The sequence below is a fragment of the Pezoporus wallicus genome, unplaced genomic scaffold (assembly GCF_028554395.1).
Source record: "Pezoporus wallicus isolate ANWC-B61680 ecotype Strahan unplaced genomic scaffold, APGP_CSIRO_Pwel_v1 contig_4816, whole genome shotgun sequence".
In the NCBI taxonomy this organism is placed as follows: Eukaryota; Metazoa; Chordata; class Aves; order Psittaciformes; family Psittacidae; genus Pezoporus; species Pezoporus wallicus.
This window is the reverse complement of record NW_026640990.1, coordinates 6251775-6278575: the sequence shown is the minus strand read 5'-3', so window position 1 is coordinate 6278575 and position 26801 is coordinate 6251775. Positions and strand designations below refer to the sequence as shown.

General features: G+C 38.7%; 2 protein-coding genes across 2 annotated transcripts in view; one reads left to right on the top strand and one right to left on the bottom strand.

Annotated features, from left to right (window-relative positions):
- Positions 1-558, bottom strand: part of LRRTM3 (leucine rich repeat transmembrane neuronal 3) — an 80311-nt gene extending 79753 nt beyond the window's left edge. Inside the window, exon 1 of the mRNA XM_057421519.1 lies at positions 7-558. Coding sequence (XP_057277502.1) covers positions 7-10 — 4 coding nt within the window. The 5' untranslated portion in view covers positions 11-558. The remainder of the gene's footprint in view (positions 1-6) is intronic.
- CTNNA3 (catenin alpha 3) overlaps positions 1-26801 on the top strand; it is a 379762-nt gene that overhangs the window by 124190 nt on the left and 228771 nt on the right. The window lies entirely within an intron of this gene.

The window sequence follows — 26801 nt, the reverse complement described above, 5'->3', positions numbered from 1 at the left end:
ACATACCCATCCTTTGTGTTGTTCAAAAGTCGTCCTTAGGTCTTTTGTTTTTTGCTTAGTGTGCCACAAGCATGGCAGCCCCTGTCAGCTGCACTGTAGTGAGTCAGGGCTCGCTGACACCCGGGAAGAAAAATTGGACCCCTTGGGAGATGGACCGATTTTGGAACATTATTCTTTGCCAGCCATGTAGAATACTCCAAGAATAAATCAATCCCAACACAGCATTTGCAGCAAAATGTCAGATTCTTCCTAGGTAATAGGATCTTCATGGATATTACGTTTTTGCATCTTTAGTTAGGAACCTGGCTTTTAAAATATCGTTTTATAGGAAAGCATGTTAAATTCCTCCAAGCACCATTTAGCAATCTGAATTCACACATCTGTATTCCATAGCACAGCAGTTCCCTTACTTAGTACCTGGTCCAGCTAGGAAGCTGCTTTGTAGCATAGAAGGTTGAATAAGCCCGTACAACGAACAAGCTCTGCTCACTTCTGCATACTGTCATTCTGAAAGCTCCGTCCGACTGTTGCTTTGGTTTCGGCGAATGCAGTCTTATGTAAAGCTGCCCCCAGTGGTGAAGAATATTATGGGCATGTGCAGAAATGCCCTCCTTTTATCCTGCAAATGAGTAAGCTCTGCTGGGAAGAGTGACTGTTCACAGTGACTAATAGAAGCAGAATGGGCAGCATTGATGTAAACTAGTGAGGTGTGCTGAAAGATCCAAATCCTCTTAGTCTCTTCTGCTGTTTGTGAAAGCTGTTTTGCATCTTTGAACTTAATAGCTCAGCATGCACTGCCAAGACTTTTGTCTAAAGGGCTAACATGACATTGGTAGGACATAGATAAAAATTTTCACTCATAAGGGTTGTTGTGGATTTTTTTTCTTTTTTTTCTTACTGCATTTGATGTGTCCGCATGACCTTTTTGCAATAACTCACTATTTTTTAGTGAAGTATCAGCCCTCTCAGCGTGTCTCTTATCAAGTGTTTCTGCGGGGACACTATATTTTACAACATGAAAAATGTTTTGGAGCTGACATTTTGCCTTTTTGCTTTTTTCTTCTCTGTTAAAAGGCACAGTGCCAGGAGGTTAGAAGAGAGTATTGTGCTCATTTATTTCCCAACTTGCTGTCACTTTGTTCCACAGCACTAACACTTCAAACGCAGCCTTCTGTAACCCTTACGATATAGGGACTAAGCAGCTTGGTGTAGTACCTTAATCAGGTGAATTGCATTTACTATAATTTATGACGTTTACAGGATTTTATGTGAAGGTAAATATGCAGAGGGTTTTTTTAGGTGTGTGATTCTGGGCAGTCCTTAAACATCACAGAAAGGGCTGCCTTCTCTTTCCTTACTCCTCCCTTCTTTCCTGCATGTAGTAGAGAAAGGACACATCCTCTTGTCTGTGTAGAGCAAAGATAAGATGGCATTACAGCAAATGCACCATGCTGGCAATCCTTCACCAAGAAATATGTGATCAGAGATGATGGTGGGGAAATATAAAATCATGGCTTGTTATTGTGCAGGAATAGTCTAGAGCCTGAAAAGAAGTATGCTGCTCGTTAGAAGAGGAGTACAGATTATAGTCCCTCAAATGCAACCAGACAGCTCTGAGAACTGCTTTTCCATTCTGAGGCATAATCCTTACTCCTTGGAGTAATGTGCTTTGACTTTTTCCCTACTATTCACTGCTGTGAGCATAGAACTTAAAATGAGGTGAAACCTGAAATTTTCCACACATTAAAATGCCAACATTGCTTGGTACTTACTTAGTCTGTGAATGACTTAAGGTTTAGAGTAATCCCACTAGTATTAATGCACCTATCCATAGTGCCTAAATTAGGAGCACTGTCACCCCTGGCTAACAGGTGTAAACATCTTTCATGTGAGTCAGAAATACATACCTGTGTCAAGGCACATCCTGTGAAAATTCTCCCCTTTGGGTCAGCTCTGTGGAGATCAAAAGGGTTAACTCCATTAATCTCTGTCACTGTCACCATCTCTCATTCTCTACTACAGCTTGTTTCTGGCACTTAGATCTATCTGTAGGGTTGAGGAGCCAACAAGGAAATGACTGGGAGCTGCGATAGTCTGGAGAGCTGTTCTGCTGACAGCAGTGTTACATGTCAGTCCTGGTGCACTTGTAGGCTTTGGGGTCTCTCTGTACTGGATGGAGCAAGACTGACAGTTTCAGAAGACAATTCAGACCTTTGGTAAGCCAATTTGCCTCTTAGAACTGCTGCTCTTCCTCTGTTGACAGTAGAGGTACTTGTAAGAAGTAAACTCTTTATTGACATGACTCAATTAGGTTCCTAAACTTAGATGGCATGAAACTAGGTCTGCATCTTCATCTGGTTCAAACACAGCATGTAAAGCTTCAGATAACGTCCAGATTCTTTTTTCTTAAGAGTTGGTGCTACTCAGTATACCAGCTCATTCTGCGCCTTCTGCCCAAACTTTGTCTAGTCTCTGGATTTTCCTCTTTTGTTTTCTCTCCCTCCTCCATCTTCATGTGGAGTTAACAAGTAACTTCTCTACCACGATGAGTCAGCAGAGCTTCAGCAGCTCTTCCAGGGTTTTAATAATTGCCAGTATAATACTGGACAAATAAGAGGGAACAGCCACTCTTTTACCATGAGTTATTTTCATTTTTCTGAAAGGGGTGAGACATCAAGAGATGAACAGAGAGAGCATTAAATTTATGTTAATGGATTGCCAAATTGAATTTTCTTTACCGAGATCCTTTTTGAATTACACAAGCAGAAAAAGTGCCAGTGTCTGATAAACAGGTTTTGAAAATTTCATTTCTGTACCTTCATACAGCTGAATGGATTCTTTTCAAATTGTGGAAATAAAGCTGTGCCCAGTAGGAAATATTCATACGAAATTTCAGGCCAGTCCAGCCATATTATAAACTACGAAAAATAGAAAATTATGTTAAAGCTGCATTTTAGATAACTTTTGTAAGTTGTTTAATCTTTGCCATGTATCAACCCCACCTTATATAGCTGTGCAACCCCATTGCACAGAGGCCAAAGTAGTTAACTTCTCTTATGGATAAGCTAGTTTTCATTAGACGTAAAACTACAATTCCTGAGTGCCTAAAATGCAGGAGTCTGTTGAAGGCTTGGTGTGAATGTAACTGTCTTCCATGTAAGTTTGTATGTATTCTTGCGCACAGTTTATATTTTGGGATTTCAGCCTTAGACATAAATTGAGATGCCACAGAACCTGTGAAGCTTATTAGTTTTGAGTTGTATACTTCCATGATCATTCCAACTTGGTTTGGGGGGATTTCATAGAGAGGGAAAATGGCATAGATCAGAAAATACTTGTAAAAATGTGTACGTGAATATGTCTTAACATTTATGCAGGTGAAAAATGATGTGTTGGGTGGAGCCTGTGATGAATACATTGTTTTCTTTATTAGAATGACAGACAAATAAAACTCAAAGTTGTTTGGAAATGGTGTACTATCCCAAGGTAGTGATGGACTAGATTTTCCTCTTGTTACTAAACTTTCAATAGGTTTTCTGCCTGGAAATTGTTCTAGATGGATTTCACAATTACCTGATTTTGTAGTAATTTGCTTTTAGTTTCATGATTGATTTTAGTTTTGCTTATATAGTTAAATTCTAATATATTTTCTTTTTCCATTAATTGTGGCTGTGGTGTCTGTACTTAAATGCAACTTCCCTGTGGAAAGCTTAACATGAACTGCAGCTGGAATAGTAGAAAGTGAATCAGAAGATGACATACACAGTGAAAGCTCTGTTCCTCCACAGAGCTAGTTTGGAATTTAAACATTTTGAAGAAGAAAGGGGAAACAGCAAATCTTGCAGTTTTCAGGGTTATGAGAAAGCACCTCTAATGACCAGGTACATCTGATTGCTAAGTACATTTGAAAAAGGGGAGTGACAGAATGATCAGGCTCCAGTAGAATGGGGATGAAGGGTGCAGGGAAGAGTTATAAACTTCCCAAAGCCTAGGGAACCAGCAGTTATGAGACGCTGGTGAGATTCACATAAATCAGCATTCAAAGCCCTCCCTTGTTCTGTCACTTGCTTCTCATCAGCCTTCCTCGGGACATTTCATGCTTACTCTTTACAATGCAGTGCTTGTTCAATCATATTGTTACCAAAAAAAAAAAAAATAAAAAAAAAAATCCATTTCTGTTACTCCCATAAGAAATCCATTCAGAAAAGCAGTATGATCTTTTCTAGCCACACTGCGCTATGTTCTTAGCGTACAAACTTCAGAATTTTGACTTCTGGATACATCATTTTTCTGTTCACAGGTAGAGCTCCTGGGTCTAGAAGTGCCTTTATGTGTGTAATTGCATGATCCTTTGGAGAACCATAGTTAACGAGTGCTGCACTGTATTCTTTTTGGTTTATGAAGTGGCAACATATGCCTTTCCCTTGGCTTTATTTCACTATAAAGAAACTAGGAGTCAGCTGGGTTAGCAATAGTAGTTTGTTCTAAATGGTACTGTAGCATGCTACTGTATCATTAAGAGTAGATAAGTCTAATAAAATGTGTTTGCAATTTTTGAGCCAGTGATTAAATGAACCTGCTGTTCCATGAGGATCAGATTAGAGCTGGGGGAGTATAAGTCCCAGTGTAAATATCAGAGCGTGGGAAGACAGAGAGGAAACTCAGGATGCAGGGTTTGCTAAAGGCAGATATAAGTGGTGGGAAGTGTGGGAAAGCCAGGTTCAAGGAACATGCAGGCAAGGGAAATTGAGGCAACAGAAAATGCTCAGAAGAAACAGGGAAAGAGGACTAAGAACAGGGAGGGTCTTATCTGTACTGACCTAAAGGGCCATGATGATAAAGTGGTAGATGGATAAATGAAAATATCCCCTTGCTCTCCTGCTAGGAGCAGTTAGCTTTGCAAGGCTTCCCCTGGCCTCTAAAAGGATCCCACATTATGAATTCTGTGATAAGGTGAAGGAACATTTGAAGCTGAATAGGAGCCGTGCCCCCTTTTTTGGAGTCAATAAACTCCTTAACATCCGACTGCTTGTAGACGACATCAGGGACACATCTGTCAGTTTCTGTGTACCAGGAGGATTTCCTCAGTGCTGTGCTTCTTCACAGGGCAACACAGGCTATCGCTTTCCTCATGCACAGTTATACAGTGTTGAATAAAGAAGCTTTTCCAGCTGTACGGTTTTGTTTAAATCTGTACATTGTGGTTGGGTCACAGGGGTCTTTAAGCTGTCCCAGGGTAGATAATATTGCATATAAGCCTACAACCTTTGTTCACGGCATCCAGTGACTACATCTTTTGGATCCTATCATAACTCCTGTATGCTTAATGAGGCATCGGGCACTCAGCTGTTCCCTGATTGACTTTTTGTCCTATGGTTTTGAAGCTGTTTGAAGGCAAGCAGCCTGTGCTTCTCTCTCACCCTCTGGAGACATGACTGCATGGGATGTAAAGCTGTTATTTTACTTACTCTCTGAAACTGATAGGTGCCACTTATGTTTCAAGGGATTTAGTGTTGATTCATTCGGGCTTGTCCTCCAGCATCTTCATGAAAGGTGAGTATGAGTAGAAGCAACAGAAAGCAAATGATCATCACTGAAGTAAACTAAATTACTTACGTCTTACACATAGTGCTAGCTTCAACCTGCAGAGCATGAATGATGCCGTAAGTGTCCTGGAGGTGTGTAGGTGCAAAATGAAACACAGTCTTATTGGCCTCTGCTTGTGACCTGCCTGTAATCTCTGTGAAGAATAAACCCAAGATTGTTGTGGATGCTTCCCACTCTTTTATGGGCCAGGATGCCATTGCTGGAAGCGTGCCTACTGTTTTATTGTCCAGGCAGCTCATACGGTGTTTATGTAGCCTAAACTATTCAGAAACCCTTAGATGTCAGAAAGTATGCTTGTCTATAGAGTATATGATTTGTTCTCCTAGGGGTATCTGACTTCTACCTTGCTGTAACAATTCTGCATATGCATCAGTGGCAGACTATGATAAATGGCAAAGGTAGTGAACTTAACTCCCAGGGGAGCCAGATTAACGTGGACCCCTAGAAAAGTTTTGTTCATAGAGAGCTATCTAATGGCTGCAACATCAGGCTGGAGGCATTGTGTAACTGAATTCAAAATTGCAGCCTGGTCCCAGCAATGTGACATCCCTGGAGCAGCCCTGTGCTGCCATGTGAAGAATCAGAGGAGATGGGGAGCAGCTGGTTTCAGAACATGCACCCATGTGGCCCTTGAGGCTCCATTTGGTATCACAGGCTGCTCCAGTCTCTCATCGGCTGAAGAGTAAATTACTTTCCAATCATCAGGTTGATGAGCAGCAAAACGGAGGAGTGCGGGTCTTTGATCTGTCAGTAAGACTGAAGAGAAAATCATGGGGTTGTTCAGGATATTGGAATATTTGGCTCTATCTCATAGTCTATCTGGAACTAGTGTTATGAGCAATTTAACTATGGGTTGGTGGAGCATATGCATGCACAAAACCACATTTTCTTCTTTGAACAATGAATTGGAAAACTGCAGGCATCCTCCAGTGAAGTTTTCCTTTAAATGGGTATGTTTCAATAGAAGATTTATATAAATACATGTTTTCTGACAGAAAGAGACTTTATTGGGGGAAGAAAAAATAATCCTGACAGTGTCCATTCTGGACAGAGGGAAAGGAGGGTGTTCTGAGCATGTCCTGTCTTATTGGTAAAAACAGGAACATTTGACTGAGGAATAATGAAGTGGTAGTAGTGTCAGTAATAAGGCCATTTTGACAGTGTTTTTTTTTTTCCACCGAATCCTAGACTTTTGCAGTCTTCAATTTTGATGTGTAGTTAAAACCCTCAGGGCTAGCCTTTCCTCCTCAGCTGTTCTCTCTGCCTTCATGCCTTTGCCTAAAGTTTCTCCTTGTTATCTGCTATCCTACGTATGCTGAGGAACAAATACATATACGTATATGTGAGGAACAAATATTTGTCAGTTGCTCAGCTGTACAGTGCATGTTCACACGTGTTCTTAGGAATTTCAGACATTCCCTATTATGCATTTCATTAGTTGCTCCTTGGTTTTCCAAACTAAACTGCCTTGGTATCTCACTATATGCTGAAGCTGTAGAGTTCAGGTCAGCATGGGAATATCGTCTGCTGTGGCTCTTTGCTGGAGGGATGCAACTGACAAGGACTTTCATTATAGGGAAGTCATGACATCCACATCATATCAAAAGACATTAAAAATCTTATCACTTGCTTTCCAAATTTCAGCTTTTATTCTGATTTTCTTTTGGTCTTAGTATCTCCACTTATGAGAGAAGGGATAGTGACATTTAATTATCCTATAAGTTGATCAGCATAATAGATGACTTGCTTTGCTTTTTGTCTGACACTGGTTACTATCAAACGTGTCTTTTCCATCTTAAGCCATCTATTACTTTTTGGACTTCCAACACAACTTATTCCATATCTGTTGTTGCTCTTATTACTTGCTATTGGTATAATTTATTTTGATGCACTTTTTTTGATCTAGAATGATGAAATAGTAAAGTTCCATGTGAGGAAAATATCATTGTGAAATAATGGAAAACAGGCTTTTTTTAAAATGCAAAATTATTTTAAATCTTTGATTAATAAAGCTTGTCAACTTCTGTTCACTGCAGGACCTTTTTTTTTATGTTACAAGAGTACTAAAACTATTTTGAAATCTGCTGAATATTGCCTGTAATTTTCCATGTAAAATTTATGATGGGTGGCTAACATTTTTCAGCTAGTTGAAATAAAACGTATATATACACAGCATTTCTTAGGATCAGACTTACATTAGTAGGTAAGACAATTGTTCTTGTACTCCCTAGTCTTACTGCTCTTCAGTGCAAACAGTAATACAGGTGTAAGCAAGTCAAGAATGCAGAACAGTTTGATTTCATTTGACCTGTTGAAATATTCTTAAATAATTCCCATTTTCTCATTTCACTTGCTCATGCATGAACAGCTCTACAGGGAAAAACACATTCTGTCTTACCTCTATTAGGACTCATGCTTGGACTCAAGTGTGGTATTCTGAGACTGTGATTTCAAATCAAAAGACAGGCGGAGTGATGTGTTATTATACAGCATTAGTAACATTTTGAAGAGAAAACTAAACATGACAGTTGAGCAGATTTGCAACTGAAAGAGAAAAACATGAACAAAGTTAAGAAGCATATAATTATGTTCATTCACACTGTGACTAGCATAAAAATGATTTATTCCAAATGGTTACAGTTGCATGTTTAGTCACTTCCTTCCCTGGCTTCAGCCTAATTCTGTTTTCTGGCATTTGCCTGCAAAAAATACATGTTTGTTCTCTTTTTCGTCAAAAGGTTCAGGGTTTTTTTTTTAGCTTTTAATAATTTCATGAAGTCTTTTTCAATTAAGGCAAGCTACAGTAGTTTTTAGATATTCCAGCTTTAGTAGCTGCTGCTCCTGGGAAGGTTTATAATCTTAATTATACTGACAATCTTGGTTAGTTACCCAGACTGTAATCTGCTTCCACTTCATCACAGAGGTCACTCTTCCATGCCCAGTAATGATGGAATACAACTTTCTGGTTAAAAAAAAAAACACACACAAAAAAACCCCCACAAAATTTGGATTATTGCAGGTCCGTTTTGGCTATTGCATTCTGTATTTGCCATCCTTCTTATTCTTTTCCCGTTGGTGTATCTGGCAAACAGAGCTCTGAAAAAAAATGTGATTTAAATGACATATTAGCTCATCTTTTTGGGCCATGCCTACCAAAGAAAATTGTCCTAAATTACATGTAATTAAATAAAAAAATAAACATGCACCCAAACCCCAGCATATTCAAATGTTTTGCAGAAATGCAAGACTCCAATATAAGTAATTTCAGAACAAAAATCTTGGTTAATGCAGATGTTTTTGTTTCTGTGAGAGCATACACTACTGTTTATTAAATCTAAGTGTCTTTTATTCAGTGGACAGGACAGCAAACAAATGACAAAACCAACTCAGAGGGACTCAAATATTATACATGGCATTTGCCTGCTGTGTCACAGTGTAAAACAATAAATGTCTGCAAAATGTTAATTTCTGATTGACCAAAATGTTGAAGAGTGCTGCAGGCACAGGGGGGAAGAGAGGAAGCTGACATGAAAAGAACTGGAGTTTTCACTCTTTCTTCTCTTTCTTGCAACAATAGTCAGATAGGGGTTTTTTTTGTTTCTGTTTGTGTTTTTGTGTTGTTTTTTTTCATTTTGTAAATCCTTCTATCCAGTATTCTCTATCTCTTAAGTAGGTAAGAAGCTTAAAACCACCTTTCTCTCTTAGAGCTTAGCTGCATACAGAAAAGGTTAGAAAGCAAGAAATGCTGCCAGTTGATAACCAAGTAGAGACTCTGGTCAGCCCACATAGTGGAGGCATGGAAGAGATAAACCTGAGTGAGTCAACAGCTTCATTTCTGTGTCTCTAAATGGTAACAGGAATTGGGAGAAAACAGTAAGGACTTGTAAATGTGAACTGTTTCAAAACCAAACATTTTGCCTCAGACGCAGGAAGCAGCCACATCTTCATCCATTTGTTCTTACAAGCCACCTCTTTTGTCATAAATATATGACAGAAAAATCTTCTGTCTAATAGAGAAAAGATGTAAATCATGTGACCTGCTGATTTGCTCTTACAGCATATGTTTGTGTCATCACTTACTTGTTATTTGAACAAATTGACTGAGCATTAATAGTCATGTACCAGGATAATTAACACAACAAAAATACTATCTGTGGGGATTTCTGGTGCTGTATGTTGAGCCGTTTCCCATGTTCCTTTACAAGCCAGTAAGCCTATTTCTTATATCAATGTAAGATTAAAAGGGACCCTAATCTTAAAATAACTATGTAAAAACCTAATCCAAAGAACAACCACGAATAGAGTAATGTCAATATGTTGTTGTATTTGAAATTCCTAGAAAAAGTAGCAAAGAACTTTTCAGGGGAGACCAAATATACCTTTGATTTTTTTAAAAAGACTTTTTTTTTATATATATGCATAATTTCACCTGTATAGTATAGTACACTGTGATAATTGAACCCCACAATGCAATTTCTGTGCAATTCTTTCTAAGGTGATGTGCCCTGGTGCTGTTTGCCTGCATAAAAAAATCACATAGTAAAAGCTAAAAGACGTAAAAGTCTCATGTTTCAATGTAAAAGCCAGAAAGTAAGTAATAGTTTTTAGGGGGGAAAAAAAAAAAAAAGGACTGTATGGCCATGTTACTGAATAAGCGCTGTTTCTTATGAAGATCTTTGCATTTTTCTTTAAAATACTTAGTACTTGCCACTGTGAGACAGAAAGCTGGAAGAGACCTAGTTCTCTTATCTGATACAGCAATTTCAATGTTCTTCTCTGTGTGAATTAGTCAAGTAGAAATACGCTGTTGGAATAGGGGTATTTGTAAATGGATAAAAGTCTCAGTGTTGTATCAGAATACCAGTGTATGAGAGAATCTCCGAAAGCTCTAAGTGTCCTTGAATATATTTCCTCCTTACATAAGTAGCATGGTATTTTGTATCAGATACTTGCTGATCAAAAGATTAACATTTTAAAGAAGTTGATAATTCATATGTTCACATTAAGTACCAGGATTTAACAGTCCACCCTTCCTTACACACAGAATCACAAGAGGAACATAGGAGTGAATATGCCAGGCTACATAAGAGTTTAACTGCAAGAGCTGATTTTGCAAAGCTCCTTTATTTTGATTAAAAAAAAAAAGATTAAAAAATCTAAAGCCAGATTAGAAAACCTTAGAAAAGGTTTCTGGTAAAAGTTACTACTCTGGTTATTTGTATCTGCATACAAAGTCCAATCTGCTTGTAGCAGTTACTGTACCTTTAGTGAGAACTGGAAGCCTACTTCTGTCAATGCCCATTCCTGACATAGTGGGAATTAGCATAGTACTGATACACCTGTAGCTTAGATTTTCTGCTTAGAAAAAGTTGTTGTAAATTAGATCAGGGACACTGAAAACGAGTTCTTACTCATAGCAGTTTTTTTACAGTCAAATGTCTTAACTGATGGCAGTATTAATTATCACGTAATGAATGTAGTTCTTTTGCTCAATTTCACAGTGAGAGAGGATTCTCCATTGGTGTATGTTTTTCTCTCTGTTTTAAAATATTTAATCCCATATCATATCATGAACTAATACAACAAGTTTCATCCAAAAATTAAGGGAGGAGTTGCTGACCCTTTTAAATCTGGCAAAATTAGCCTCTTAAATGTTCTGCATATAATTTAATACATATGCCAGTGACCTTTCTTCTGTTGCTCTTCTTTTCACAACTACTGGAAGTACTTGATGGCTATTTTATGTCCTACTTCAAAGTATTTGTATTCTTTGCTTACATTGCCACTTACTTGACATCTTTTACTTAAGGCCACTTGCAGTAAAAATATGTGAAGTCCTATATGTCCCACTCTGCCTAGAATATATTTTAGGATAAAGCTTTCAGTGCTTTACAAGTTTGCATCCTCTTCCACCCTTCACTAGTATTTGTTTTCTGCTTTCTGGACAATTTGCTTGATACTGTATGCTACTTCCCTGTCAGATGTTTGCTGGAGGTATCATGTGTCGGTAGTGGCTTATTTTCAAGGCCAGGTTGGACGAAGCCTTGGGTGAGATGGTTTAGTGTGAGGTGTCCCTGCCCATGGCAGGGGGGTTGGAACTAGATGATCTTAAGGTCCTTTCCAACCCTAACTATTCTATGATTCTGTGATTCTGTTTTACTCACCACAGTTTAATGCAAAACCAGTCAGCAACAGAAAAGGAATCTGCTTTGTTTCAGTTCACATTCTTTCCATTGTTACCATTCAGTAAATGTAGGAACCACATACAAAACCATTTGTGAAATCATTAGGGAGTTTCTCATGTTCTAACAAAAAGAATTGAAAAATTATGGGGAGTTTTATTATATGGAGTGATATACTATTTAAACACTTCCCAGGAGTGCTAATGAATAGGCGTATCAGTGAGTCTGGGCAACAGTATCTTCCAGCACATATTTTAGATATGTCTGTCAGAGGTCATTATTAGGAACTTAGTGATTAGTTTCATGATTTAACATAACAGTTCCTAGGAGTATGTTTTGCTGATTTCTGTTCCCTGTGGAATTAATGACAGTGTCTCTATTTGTCTCTAATTTGTACTCTACATGATTGGAGCAAGGGTCAGAAGTAAATATTTTGCATGGAGTCACTGTTTTGATAGTTTCACTCCGGATATTCAAGTTGATTCAGCCATCATGTTTTGTACTAAAATTTCGTTTATGCCTTTTTAAGTTAAGCTGTAATTACCCTTACAGGACCAGTTGAGTATGTGTTAGACTTGTGTGTGCTGTAGTCAATGGTTTTAGAAGAGTGATAAAATCCAAAATGGAAATATTCTGTTGTCTTGGAGTGAACCTATAGTAGATAATCTAAAGGAGTTCCTGCTGGGTTTGAAACAAAATGAATAAATAAGGACACACTAAAAAGTCCTGCTGTCTCTCCCAAGTTTTGTCTTTACTCTTATGTAATGGAATAGGTTTTGGCATTCACTAGTCAGCTGAACTGGCCTTCCATTGTCTTTTCTTCCCCAAGAAAGGGAATTATTTCATGTGAAGAGCACTTTGTCTAAATTTGTCTATTAAATGCAGACTGCCTTCGTAAGTCAAGAACCATGTAAACAGCATAAAGTTAAATTTGCTTGGCTCTGGTTACTGCAAGAAGTATATTCCATTTAGTCTAAACATACTGGCATGAAGATTGTTCTTCTATTATGAGTAGCCATTCCTCATACTATTGAATGTCTTCATTTAGGGTTAGGCAGTTATGCTGTAGCATTGTGTCTTCAATTTGCATCTTAATTAACTTTAAACTGAAGCAGATAACTTATTTGACATTCTAAAGGAAGGCTTTTGTGTCCAGTTATTCAGGATTAGTATTCCACAGGGAAAGAGGCTGAGATAATCAGATTCTCACCACCTTGTGAAAAGTCCCTCAGGTACTGGCTAAAATTCTTGTTTGCAAGGTTCATTTCTGCTAAGTAGTAGGGGAATATAGGATGTCATGTTTTACTGTTCTCAGCTCCTTCTTAGATCTACAATTAAAGGTCAGTTTAAGTCATGCAGATTCATCCACATTACACTGAAGTGAGTAGTTTCTGAGAGTCTGTGTGTGTATCCAAGTATACTGGTACCAATTTGTAAGCTTACAGGTTCATTACAGCCCGGTAACAGTGGCATTCTTGCATGATTTGTTTTCCTTCTCCCCACTACTCCCTTTAGTCAAGATATAAATATAATTTGAATCACTTTCTGATGCATAAATAAATATATATTCATATGAGATTTATATGTAGGAATTTTGCTATAGCAGATAGTATTTTTGTTTGTTATTTCTGAAGACTGTTGAAAAATGTTATTGCTCTAGAAAATAATACAAGGGAAATGCGATAATCCTTTTATCGAGATACTTGGCATTCCCATTTAATCACAATAATGAATGCTTCTGACATAAGTCTAAGGGGCTAGATGGGATCCACCCAAGGGTACTGAGGGAACTGGCAGAAGTGCTCAGTGGGCCACTTTCAATCATTTATCAGCAGTCCTAGCTAACCAGGGAGGTCCCAGTTGACTGGAGGTTTGCAAATGTGATGGCCACCTACAAGACAGGCCAGAAGGAGGATCTGGGAAGCTATAGGCCTGTCAGCCTAACCTTGGTGCTGGTGAAGGCTAGGGAACAGATCACCTTTAGAGCCACCATGCAGCATGTACAAGACAACCAGTCATCACACCCAGTGAGCATGGGTTGATGAAAGGCAGGTCCTACTTGACCAACCTGATCATCTTCTATGACAAGGTGACCTGATTAGTGGATGAGGGAAAGGCAGTGGGTTTTGTCTCTCTAGACTTTAGTAAAGCCTTGATGTGCTTGAGGGTAAGAAGGCTCTGCAGAGAGATCTGGACAGGCTGCCTGGATGCATGAGCCAAGACCAGTTGTGTGAGGTTCAGCAAGGCTCAGTGCTGGGTCCTGTGCTTGGATCACAACCATCCATGCAATGCTACAGACTTGGAGTTGCTGAAAACCTGCCCAGCAGAAAAGGATCTGGTGATGCTGGTCAACAGCCAGCTGAATATGAGCCAGCAGCATACTCAGGTGGCCAAGAAAGCCAACAGTATCCCGGCTTGTATCAGAAATCCTGTGGCCAGCAGGACGAGGGAGGTCAGTGTCTCCCTGTATCTAGCACTGGTGAAGCCCCACCTGGAACACTGTGTTCAGTTTAGGGCCCCTAAATGAAAAAAAAACCAACCCATTGAGTTGCTGGAGCATGTCCAAGAAAGGGCAAAAAAGCTGGTGAAGGGTCTAAAATCCTATGAGGAGAGTCTTAGGGGACTGAGGTCGTTCAGCCTGGAGGAAAGGAGGCTGAGGGGAGACCTTATTGCTCTCTACAACTGCCTGGAAGGAGGTTGTAGGGAGGTGGGTGTCACAGAATCACAGAATCCCAAGGGTTGGAAGGGACCTCAAAAGATCATCTAGTCCAACCCCCCCTGCAAGAGCAGGGTAACCTAGAGTACATTACACAGGAACTTATCCAGGCGGGCCTTGAATATCTCCAACGTAGGAGAATCCACACCCCCCCTGGGCAACCTGTTCCAGTGCTCTGTCACTCTCACAGTAAAGAAATTTTTCCTGGTGTTCACATGGAACCTCCTATGCTCCGGTTTACACCCATTGCCCCTTGTCCTATCACTGGACATCACTGAAAAAAACCTAGCTCCATCATCCTGACACTCACCCTTTACATATTTGTAAACATTGGTGAGGTCACCCCTCAGTCTCCTCCAAGCTAAAGAGACCCAGCTCCCTCAGCCTCTCCTCATAAGGGAGATGTTTCACTCCCTTAATCATCTTTGTAGCTCTGCGCTGGACTCTTTCAAGCAATTCCCTGTCCTTCTTGAACTGTGGGGCCCAGAATTGGACACAATATTCCAGATGCGGCCTCACCAAGGCAGAGTAGAGGGGGAGGAGAACCTCTCTTGACCTACTAACCACACCCTTTCTAATGCACCCTAGGATGCCATTGGCCTTCTTGGCCACAAGGGCACATTGCTGGCTCAAGGTCATCCTCCTATTCACCAGGACCCCCAGGTCCCTTTCCCCTTCACTACTGTCTAGCAGGTCAACCCCCAACCTGTACTGGTACATGGGGTTGTTCTTCCCCACGTGCAAGACTCTACACTGGCCCTTGTTGAATTTCATCAAGTTTCTCCCCGCCCAACTCTCCAGCATGTCCAGGTCTCGCTGAATGGCAACACAGCCCTCTGGTGTGTCAGCCACTCCTCCCAGTTTAGTATCATCAGCAAACTTGCTGAGGGTACACTCAGTTCCCTCATCCAGGTTCTTGATGAAAATATTAAACAGCACTGGTCCCAGCACCGACCCCTGGGGGACTCCACTAGTCACAGACCTCCAGCTAGATTCTGCCCCATTGACCACAACTCTCTGCCTTCTTCCTTCCAACCAGTTCTTGATCCACCTCACTACCTGATCATCAAGCCCATACTTCCTTAGCTTATCTATGAGGATGCTGTGGGAGACAGTATCAAATGCCTTACTGAAATCAAGAAAAAACACATCTACCGCTCTACCATCATCCATCCACCTAGTTACTTGCTCATAGAAGGCTATAAGGTTGGTCAAACATGACTTCCCCTTGGTAAAGCCATGTTGGCTGCTCTTAATGACCCCCTTATACTTGATATGTCTAGAGATGGTGTCAAGAATAAGTTGTTCCATCACCTTTCCAGGGATGGAGGTAAGGCTGACCGGTCTATAATTACCTGGGTCCTCCTTCTTGCCCTTCTTATAGACTGGTGTGGCATTTGCCATCCTCCAGTCCTCAGGCACCTCTCCTGTTTCCCACGACTTTCCAAAGATGATGGAGAGTGGCTCAGCAATGACCTCCGCCAGATCCCTCAGCACCCGCGGGTATGTTCCATCCGGACCCATCGATTTATAGATGTCCGGATTGCTTAACTGATCCCTAACCCAGTCCTCATCTACCAAAGCAAAGTCCTCCTTTATCCTGACTCCTTCCGGGGCTATAGGAATCTGGGTCCCCCAGGGAGAGTCTGCAGGAGTATTATTCTTGCCAGTTTGATAGGATATTTAATAAGAAATTCAGAAGAGATTGTTAAGTAAATTTCAATTTTTAATGGCTAATTTATAACCTGTTGAGTTTAACAGGTCAGATTAAAAGAAAAAAAAAAAGATATTACCGTGAATTCAAGATTGCTATAAAAGTTGTTCTTAGGCATTCTTGCAGTCTCTTTGGGATCCATTTCCTGTTCAAGAGTTGAAAGTGGAAATTAAAATGCGCTTGAAGCTCAGCAAGCAGGTACAGCAGCTAGATAGAAAGGTATCAATTTTATTCATTGATTCAAACATTTTCTAACCATGAGGAACTTCACTATTGCCATTTCACCCATTAAAAACAAAGAAATTCCCCTGATTTTATAGATAGCTGTTGACCATGCAGGTTTCCATCTCATAAGGTGGAGGTATGTTTCCAATGTTCTCTCTGTAAGACAGTATCTTATACTGCTGTCCAGATAGTCACTATTGTATGTCAGCCTACCTTACTGTTACCTCCTCTATGCTGGCAACAGCTCTCTAGACCTAAAATATAGCTCTCCCCGCCTCAAAATCCTGAAACCTCTCCTCTGTAAAGTCTTGAAAATCTTCATTGTAAATAAGGGCAACATAGTTAGTAAATCATTATGATCCTGTGGTTTTAGTCCTCACATTTTTATCCTTGCAAACGTTTGGATTTTTCCTTCTCCTCCTTCAGACTTCCCATGTTTGAAGTCAATAGTTATGCAGCAGTTCTTAAGTCCTTTGTTTAGTGACTGAAGCAAAGAGCGAGTCACTGAATTTTGTCTTCTTCCCTATCTGGTTGTTATATTTTGATATATTCACCCAGGGGATCACCAGCTGTGAGCCACTTTACATGCTTTTGGACTGCTTAGATGGTATTGTTTCATATAGAAATTAGTTTTTAATTTTTTTTTCCTAGAAGCTGCTGTTTTACTAAATTGACATCAGATTTTGTGTTGTGTATATTACACATTGGCAAGGAAATTTACTCCTACTGTTTACCAGTTTTCAAGGTTTGTGGGGTTTTAAATCACAAATTGTGTTGAAAATCAAGTTTTCGGGGTTTATTTCATGAGGTGATTTTCAAAAGTAGTACAAAATTGCTTCAGCTTATTTGAAGTACTTTATGCTGATAATTTAGAAATGCTTCATTTAAATTAAACATATATAAATGTAGAAAAATAGAAATTTTATTAAATGTGCTTAAAATATTAGTTAGTAGTGTGTTTGGGCTTATGTCTGTATTGGTATCCCCTTTGATGTGAGAGGTAGACAAATGTTACAGTTCTGCCAATAGCTTTGCTTAGGAGGAAGGGTAAATGTTGGAGGCAAAGATTATCTTCTTCATTAACTCCAGTTCCCTGGTACACAGCAAGAATCAAATAGCCATTAAGTTAGGCCTTGTCAGTACTGTTTCAAGTCTTTTTCAGCTGGGCCACATCCCCCAAAAGAATACTCTCTTAGTTTTTTTCTGGGTTCTACAGTCCCAGGATCTGATGAAATTAGATAGTTTAAATTACTTTGTGACTGTTTCTGTAATGTTTCTCCCTGCTTTTCCCTACTGCACATACACAAACCTTCACAAATCAACAGCCATTGCCACTTTAACTATGTGGTCTAATTTCTGACCAATTTTTGCATGTCTTGGGTTTTTTTGTGTGGCACTGACATATGCTTGTCTCTTATCCAGGTAAAGGCATCTGCAGCCATTGTTTGGCTGATTCTGTGGAAGCATAAGGACTCCACAGTTATTTTCAATAAAGGTTGAGGTTGGAAATTTCTCAGGCTGTCATGTCTGGGCTCAGAATGGATATGCCAAATGTAGGGTTGTGCTGAGGATTAAAGTCATATATTATTGTGTTAAGAAATGTGCTCAGAAAGCAAAGTCTTGGAAGAGTTGGGGCAAGGAAAATCACTGGTCTTACTGAGGAGGCATTTCACCATTTATAGATGTTTCATTATCTACTGAAGCTGTATGGAAATGGATGGAGTTAGAGAAAAACTGGAGCTTTCCATTTTGGGGTTGATTTAAACAGTACTGACAGAGTGAGGATCGAGCAAAAAAAATTAATATTTCCCCAGTCCAGTCATAGAATCATAGAGCAGTTACAGTTGGAAAGGACCTTAAGATCATCTAGTTCCAACCCCCCTGCCATGGGCAGGCATACCTCTCACTAAAACATGTCATAGAATCATAGAATCATAGAATAGTTAGGGTTGGAAAGTACCTTAAGATCATCAAGTTCCAACCCACCCTGCATGGGCATGTTGCCCAAGACTCTGTCCAGCCTGGCCTTGAACACTGCCAGGGATGGAGCAAAAAAGGTTTGCTAGTATTATATTATTTTCAAAAAAGTTTTGCTAGCACTATATTATTTTCAGATTAAATCTGAGTGTCTATGCCCAAATAATTTTTGTATCATTCCTATACCTTTATTTAAAAGAACAATAGCAGGTTAAAATAAGTAGTATACATTATTATATGTCTGTTTTATGCCTAGGATCTTCCAGAGCCTTATAATCAGGAAAACATGTTTTGAATTAATAATTAAAAACAAAAAAATCAAAACAAACAAAAATACAAACCAAGCCAAAACCAAAAAAGAAAACTCATCCCCCCCAAAAACCCAGCTTTCATTTAAGGCGTGGAATGGTTAATATTCCTTCCCTTATTTCTTCTCTGTCAGATAAAACTCCCACCACTACAGCGTTGCCATGCAATAAATTTTGTTTTGTTATTTTTTTTTTCCTTCTTTTGCTGGTGATTCAGTGGGATTAAGCATTTGTTAAACTGCACTTTTAAAATTCCTGTTTATTGTTTTTCCATGGCAGAGGGGTTGGAACTAGATGATCTTAAGATTCTTTCCAACACTGTCTGTTCTATGATTCTATGATATGCTGTTTTTCCACCAGGCTAACCCTAACTCAGATTTTCTAATACTAATTTATTTGAAGAAATTCAAGATTAAGATCTTGCAAAGTGCTTCTTTTTTTTTCTCTAATTTTTGTGGAGACAAACAAATAGATGTAAAGTAGATGTATTTGCTATTGAGCTTGGATAAATACTGGGGAAAATTACCATGAAATGTTGCTATCCTCCATTCAGTTGCAAAGCATTTGCTTGTCCCGATGCTCTTGTCAGGAAAGACTTGTTTTAATAATTGCTGGTTTAGGCAGAGTTTTTTGAAGTTACTCTTTCATTCCCCTTCTTCCTCATGCCTGCACCCAAACAACCACACACTACAAAACTTAATTTGCTTAATTGAGTTAAAGAACAGGCATGTGGTGGACTCACCGGCTGAATGAAGGATCGAAGGAGAGTGGCTAATGTAAATGTGAGTGTAGGGTCATGGTAATTGTGGGATTAGGGTAGAAGAACATAAATCCAGATACTATGAAGGCAGGAGGGTTTGAGATGACAGCATGGGGTAGCTGGTGGAGTCACCATTGCTGGAGGCATTCAAAAGATGTGTAGGTATGGTGCTTAGGGACATGGTTTAGTGGTGGATTGGGCACTGCTAGGTTAACAGTTGGACTCAATGATCTTAAGGGTATTTTTCCAACCTATTCTATGATAAAACACGTTCTCCCTTTTAGATCCCCTTGACATCACCTTTATCCTTTGGACCTCACCACTTCTACAGAAGTAAAGCATTTATGGCTAATAGTGGCTGTAATGTCATTACCACATTTATTCTAGGTTAAACATGCAACTGGGGGAAGTTTTCACCTGAGAGGGAGGAACTTTTTGGTGTATCAAAGTCCTTGAATGCATTTGGATTAGGAAACTTTCTGATATACTTGCTACAATGAACTATTAATGGCTGAATTTGTATGTTCATGCAGTCCAAATCCAGCTGTGTGATCTGTTGTCAGACATTTAACAATGTCCAAAAATTGGTAGGTTAATATTCTGTTCTGAGCACAACTTCTAGTGTGATTGTTATATAATAACTGCTCTGGATGTGTTCGATATTCTCAGATACTCACTGGTTGCTGATTGGGGCTTTTATATAACACGGGCTACAGAATAGGTTCTGATGGCCTTTTCTTGTTGGGAGGTCACATAATCTTTCAGTTTCATGAAACCATTTGGTTATACTGAATAAGTGAAAAATCAATTTCTGAGGTATTGATTGGAACAGAATACAAAAGGTCAAGTGTATTGCTTCATCTTGAAGTCTCCGAGTTAATATTCTGTTCAGCTGGGTATTAAGTGTTAGGTTTGGCTGATCATCATGGATGAGGATTATGAAATAGAGAATGAAATGCTATTTTAGGCAAGAGTAGCTGGTGCTGTGCTTTTAGGAGCACTGAATGGGGAGTGTTTGGGAATTAATTGGTTCTAGATTTATTAATCATCAACAGTTGATAACATAATTTTAATTTAAAATACAAATTCTGTGACGATCTTCAATGCATAAATTATTGGCTGGAGCAGCAACAGTAGACAGTATATAGAATGGCTTAATCCCTGCCCTAGGAGTTTATAACCTCTATGGGAAAAAGACATGACAAGTGCTCTCAAAGACTGGAAGAATGGAAGATATGATAGTTCTTTTCAGAATTGTGCATAGAAGAACTTTCTGTACAGCTTGATGATTTCACATTATTGACCCATACGGCCTTGATTGGGATGTTAAGAGTAATTGCTGCCAATTTCATATTCCTGATTGGTGCTATGAAGCTATGACTACAGACAAAAAGTATATACTGTAGTTTCACTGCTGTGCTTCAATTTCAGAGTGCTTTATACACTGATAAATAAGGTTAATTGACCGACTTTACCTGAAAGGTGGGCTTTAGCACAGATAGGAAAAGCATATTAGACAATGCACAACACAACATGTTAGACAATAATTGTCTGTTGACAATTAGACAGAAAAAGAGGAAAACCTGTCTGTACTTTGGATTTCAGTCTTAGTGTATTTACATCATTAGCAAAAACTATTGTTGTCCATATTGTGTGATGAAATATTTTTGAGATTTCTTTGGATTCACTAAATATTTAGTAGTGGTGTAATTACTGCTTCTCTTTTCAGAAATGGAATGAAATGCACATATTTCTCTCCATCCTCACTGTTTTACTTAATAATAACATGTAAGGGTATTTACTTATTTCTTGTGTTGGGTATTGAATGCACAGCTCTAGGGCTCCCATAGTTGTCCTACCTAAAATCACATTTGTTTTCTTCCCCACTAGTTAGGATTATGTAAAAAGACAACTTGGGAGATGGAAAGGCTTGATGAATCTTTCTACATAGAGTGATTAAACATAACAAAAAGAGAGGAAGAAGAGAGTAAACAGGCTCCAGCAAGATGCATTGTCTGAATGGAGTGTGTAACATAGTCAGGCTGTAGGTATTGGACATGTCATGGGATAAGTTAAACTTCAGTCCTAAATCTTTAAAATTCTGTTTATCCTGCAGCAAGAAAAGGTCTTTCTCTTTACGGGAAGTTAAAATTATTGAATGGGAATAAAACTTTTATGGCAAAAATTGTTCCCTGGGGAAGAATGGAATTATAGAACATAGAGACTTGCCTGCCAGTCTGGTCTCAGTGGGAATAACACCTTGTAGAAGCAGCATTGTGTAATTCTGGGTATGTATTAAAGTGATTTCTTTGGATGCTTATGGCGATGGAGCTCTCAGACCACAACCAAATTGTGTCCCACAGTGGCAGCTACTTGAATTGAAATAATTAGACATGTTCTGTTAGAAACATGTTATGCTGTTGCAGCAAAAGGCAGATAATTTCTCAAGACTACAGAAATGTATTTATTTTAGAATTAGTCTGCAAACTGGATTTAACTAATGCTTAATAAACATGGAATTAGTAAAAATTAATGCATATACAGAATAGCCTTAATTTACCATACACATTGCATTAGCACTTTTCAATGACATTGAATTTTAGAATGTATAATGTTTGAATGCATACATTCTCTGAGAATTGCAAGCAGCTTAACATTATTGCAAAATATGATGGGCTGATAGCAATAAAAGAAATCAGCATTTTTATTGTTTTGTTTAGATTCTGAAAATCAGAGATGAGGAACAAGATAACCATGTTCACAGATTTTATTGGTGAATTCCTCATCTGCATAAATGTGACTCAGTTAATGACAGCCAAATGGCTGTATGCTGAAGTGTGAGTGCTTTCGAAAAGGCTCTTTACTGAGAGGTTTATTTTTCTTCCAAGGAAGATGGTATAAATATAAATCATATTAACCCACTGATGATAAAAAAATATAGCTTTAAATGCCACCAGTGCTTGCCAAATTTTTAAGGTTGGTTGACCTGAATAGAACTGGCAGCCATCACCTCTGGCATGCTTGTGGCTGCTGCTGAGGTTACATGCTGAAACCAGTGATGAAGTACAATTTTTAATCCACAGTGTGCCTATGGGGCTAGACAAATACTCTTCCCCTGAAGGTATACTACATTTTCAGAGTATTTAAAAAGCTAATTAAGGGAAGGCGGTATGCTGAGCTTCATACTTTCACTGTTAAAATCCCATCTCCTCACAATTGGTAAATAGCAGTGTAGACAGAACTATATGGTTAGTGTTGACCAGACTTCTCCGTTAACTCAGTACTGGGTATATGCCTTTGTCTTTAGTTAGGCTGTAAATGACATTAAAATAATTATGGCTTTTCTGCTTTGATAGACATGCATTTTGGTTTACTGGTTTGTCAAATTACCATTGATTAAATAACTACCCATATGATTTCCACTGACAGCCAGAGAAATGAAACTTTGTACTTTATATCTTCCATATAAGCTCAGAAAATCTGAGAAATGTGCGTCACTTCAGTGAGCTGCTTTCCTTAAATCCTCTGTGGGCCAGAGGGCATTAATTGTGATCCTTCAGTTTGCCATCCAACAGCAGCTCTCAAGTGCTTATTCCATACTCAGGGCCAAATTCAATTTTTAGTAGAAATAGTTGCAGTTCTGTGCATTGAAGATTTTAATCAGGTTTAAGATGCTAGATTTAAAGTCTGTATTCCTCACTCATTTTTATAGATGTTTTAACTGTATCCAACTCTATCATACTGCCTGGGAACTGTTTTAAAGTAGTGATATTTTTTTTTAATCCCTGATTCTCATTATAGGGTCTGGAATTGAAATTATAGGAAAAAAAACAGGGTTTATGAGACATCTCTAGCAACTGAACTATATTTTATAGAAATAAACTTATAATTGCAGTGTGTAAAGTAGGAAAATATTAGCTTCAGTGTTTGGCATTAGATTTGATGGGCAAATAAACATATGAATGTTGCAACTCTGCAGAATTGTCATCCCAGAGTCAAAACTTGAAATGTTAGTTGCAGGAATGTTACTAGTAGTTTGAGCTGAGATGCTAAATTTCAGAAGTATGCTGTAAAAGTATACAATGTTCTTTGTAAGGAAGGTTCGATTTCTGTGTTTAGAAAATAATACTTAGCAATTATTTGATTTTCTTTTTTTTTTTTCTCATAGACATAATTGTGAGAGTAGGTGTGCATGTGATGACTTAATTTTATAGAAATTAACACATTTTCAAGTGAAGTCAGATCCTTGGAATACTGGTTACAAGTGGTAGCAGCAAAAGCATTTTTACCTCTTGATGCCTCCAGTAGGCATACAACACTGTCTCAAAATTGAGAGTGAAGTGTTTGGTAGTGAAAAGACAGCATCTAAGCTTATGGATTTGTGAGCTGGGAGGCACAGAGGAGTGAAAGCACAAACATGAGGGATCCAAACCATGAGGGAGGAGAACTGAGAAGTGAAGGCTGTAGGGCAGGACAGATTGTGAGAGAGTGGGAAGTATAAAGATTACCGGGGGGCAACATTAATTGGAATTTGGAAAGGCAGACACTTGAGGATGACTACCCAAAACCCCATAGAACAGCTAGCTGACGGTCCTTGCTCCTCTGTCCTTTTCAGCCCAAGAATGCTGGTTTCGTCCTTCCCTTGCTATTCACAGCCCTCGCAGGGATTTCTTCACCCTCTCACAATTCCCAGATTTCAATTTTGGTTATAATGTAAATATCTGTTAAACCAAATACTAGCTAAGTTAAGGACTTTGCTTTATCAGGAAATGCATTAGGCAGGCATGTAAAACTACATGCGTATCTGCTTGTATGCGTGTGACCCTTGTTTGTGTTTTCAAAACCATTTAGATTCATAGCTAAATATTTGGGCTATTTACTCATGAAAAAAATCGCATTTTTGAGGTGTATGTTTCACACACAGTTTGTATTAGCACTGACTGGTAGGCCAAGGAAAATGTTGGTTTTAGAATGTATGGCAGAATATGGTTGGTCTGATGGCAAAATCATTAGCACTGGTATATTTTGTCTTCATTGCCATTCAAAATAGTGAAGAATTCTGATGTTTCAGAGAATATATTTGTTACTAGATTAGGACATACTTAATTTTAAGTGGTATCTAGATGCATATGTGCTTTTTGCTGGCAGTCATGTTTTATATGAATGTGTGTGGCAGAGACTGAAAATGATAGTGTTATGTACAGTGAATACTATTATAGCTGAATGCATATTTTATGAAGCATGAAACAAAGAGGATAACTTACTGATTTTAATTTGGTGAACAAGATTCAAAGAATAAGAATATGATTTCTTTAATACCTGCCATATCTGTTGGAAATATTCTGTTTCTCTGGCTTCATTTACTATGGGATATATTTTTTTACTGTATATTTTACTTAGTATACTGTGTTATTGTTTAGTCATTGATAATAAAGGAGGAGACTTTTGTGAGAATCTTCAGTCTTTCAATATAAAATTTGCAAAGCAGTGCAGATGATTTAGAAGCACAACTTATGGAATGTGATGACAAGTCTAGCAGCTAAGGCTTGCTTGTTGAGTTTATGGAGTTTATTTGGTTAACTTGAATAGTAAGAGATCAGTCCCCCCTCCTCCTCTATTTTAATCGTCTAACAATGTGTGCGATACCTCAAACAAACAAACAAACACAACTAATAGGAGCTTTTCGTTTGCACTATTGTAAATCCAGTCTTAATTTGATTTGATATTGCCTTTGAATTTATTTTGGACTTCTACAAACAAAGAAAAAAATAGATCCCTACTGAGTAAGAACAAAATTAAATCTGCCAGTATTAATGGCATAAGCAGGGGGTTTGGTTTTCATGATCAGCACAAAATAGAACTGAGATCCCAAATGAATGCTGCAGTGATGTGCATACTTACAAAGAGAATTTACCTTGGGGATTTGCTTCTTTTAGCATAAGAAAAAAAAACAATAAGACAAGTCTGAGTGATCCAGTGAAAATAAACTCTAGTTGTTCAAAAACTGAGTGCGAAATCTGAAACTAAGTCAAGAGATTTTTTTTCAGGGTGGTCTACACTGGAGTTTGCCAGTGCATACTCTGGCTCTGTGGCACCTCCATTGTCACCCTCCTTCAGTGTGAGGGATGACCTCCCTAATCTATTCTAAAATCTGGTAGTGAGGCCTGGAAGCAAGAGGTATGCATCTAATCTCTCGAGTGAGGAGGGGAATTGGATGCACTCTGTGTTTTGTTACTTTCTACTAGCTGCCTCTTGGTAACTGTTCTTTTTTATGTATTGCATTGAAATTCTTTGTTTAAACCCTCTGGCTGTTTGAAAACTAGTTTGGAAATGCTGAAAATTGAAGGTAATTGACAAGATACACAAGGAATTTGGGACAAACATTTAGAAGGGGCTTCCACTGTTTGGTATGTAGTGAATATCAGTGTCAGCACTAGGTAGCATGTTTTTCAGCGATAGTTTCTAGTAGTCCTCTTTTCTCTCAGATAGCTGCATTGAGACATGGCTAGAAATTCCAAGAGATACACAAGTTACTGTCTTGTCTTTTTGCTCCTCATGTTATGTAGCATCTTAAATTGAAGGGAAAGAAGAGAAGCATCTCTGAAATTGTTACAGTATGTAGAAAACAGCTGTGGGGCTGTGGTCCTATCTGATTTCTGTCTGTTTCATGCCTGGGGAAAGTAAAAGAGTCAGAATGAAGAGACAGACTTCAGGTGACCTAGTAGTTCCCATCCCTCAATCACTGGCATTCCCCCTGGTGGAACCTGGAGAGAAGAGAAGGGGAGACTACCAAAAATTAGCAGTTCTCCGAGCATGGAAGTTGGCCAAATTCTTTGTCACAGAAGAATTATCTGTCTAAAGCAGCATTATTTATGGGTTTTTTTGACTGTGAATTGTTTATGAACAGGCATTCCTCTTTGCTTATATATTATTCACAAATGAAATTGAAATACTTTGTGAACAAATTTTAGCTCGCGGGCATAAACTCTTATCTTGAATTAATTGCAATGGGTTGTTTGTTGTGTGTAGTTGGTCACCTAGGTCACAGAGTACTGTTTCTACTTCAGATTTGGTGACTGAATAGTAATGAATTATGCATAGCCAGTAGTAAGACACATTTTTATTCTCTGCAGCTGTGGATTTGTACTAAGAGGTGGATACTACCTCTGGCTCAAGTAGTCCCAAGCTCAGAAAGTGTTGCTACATATTGCCAATAGGTTTGAGCACACGATTTAGAAAGTATCACTGTGAATTTTTTCTGTCCTACATACTTTTTGTAACTGTTCCTGGGTGATTACTGTCAGAGGTAGGA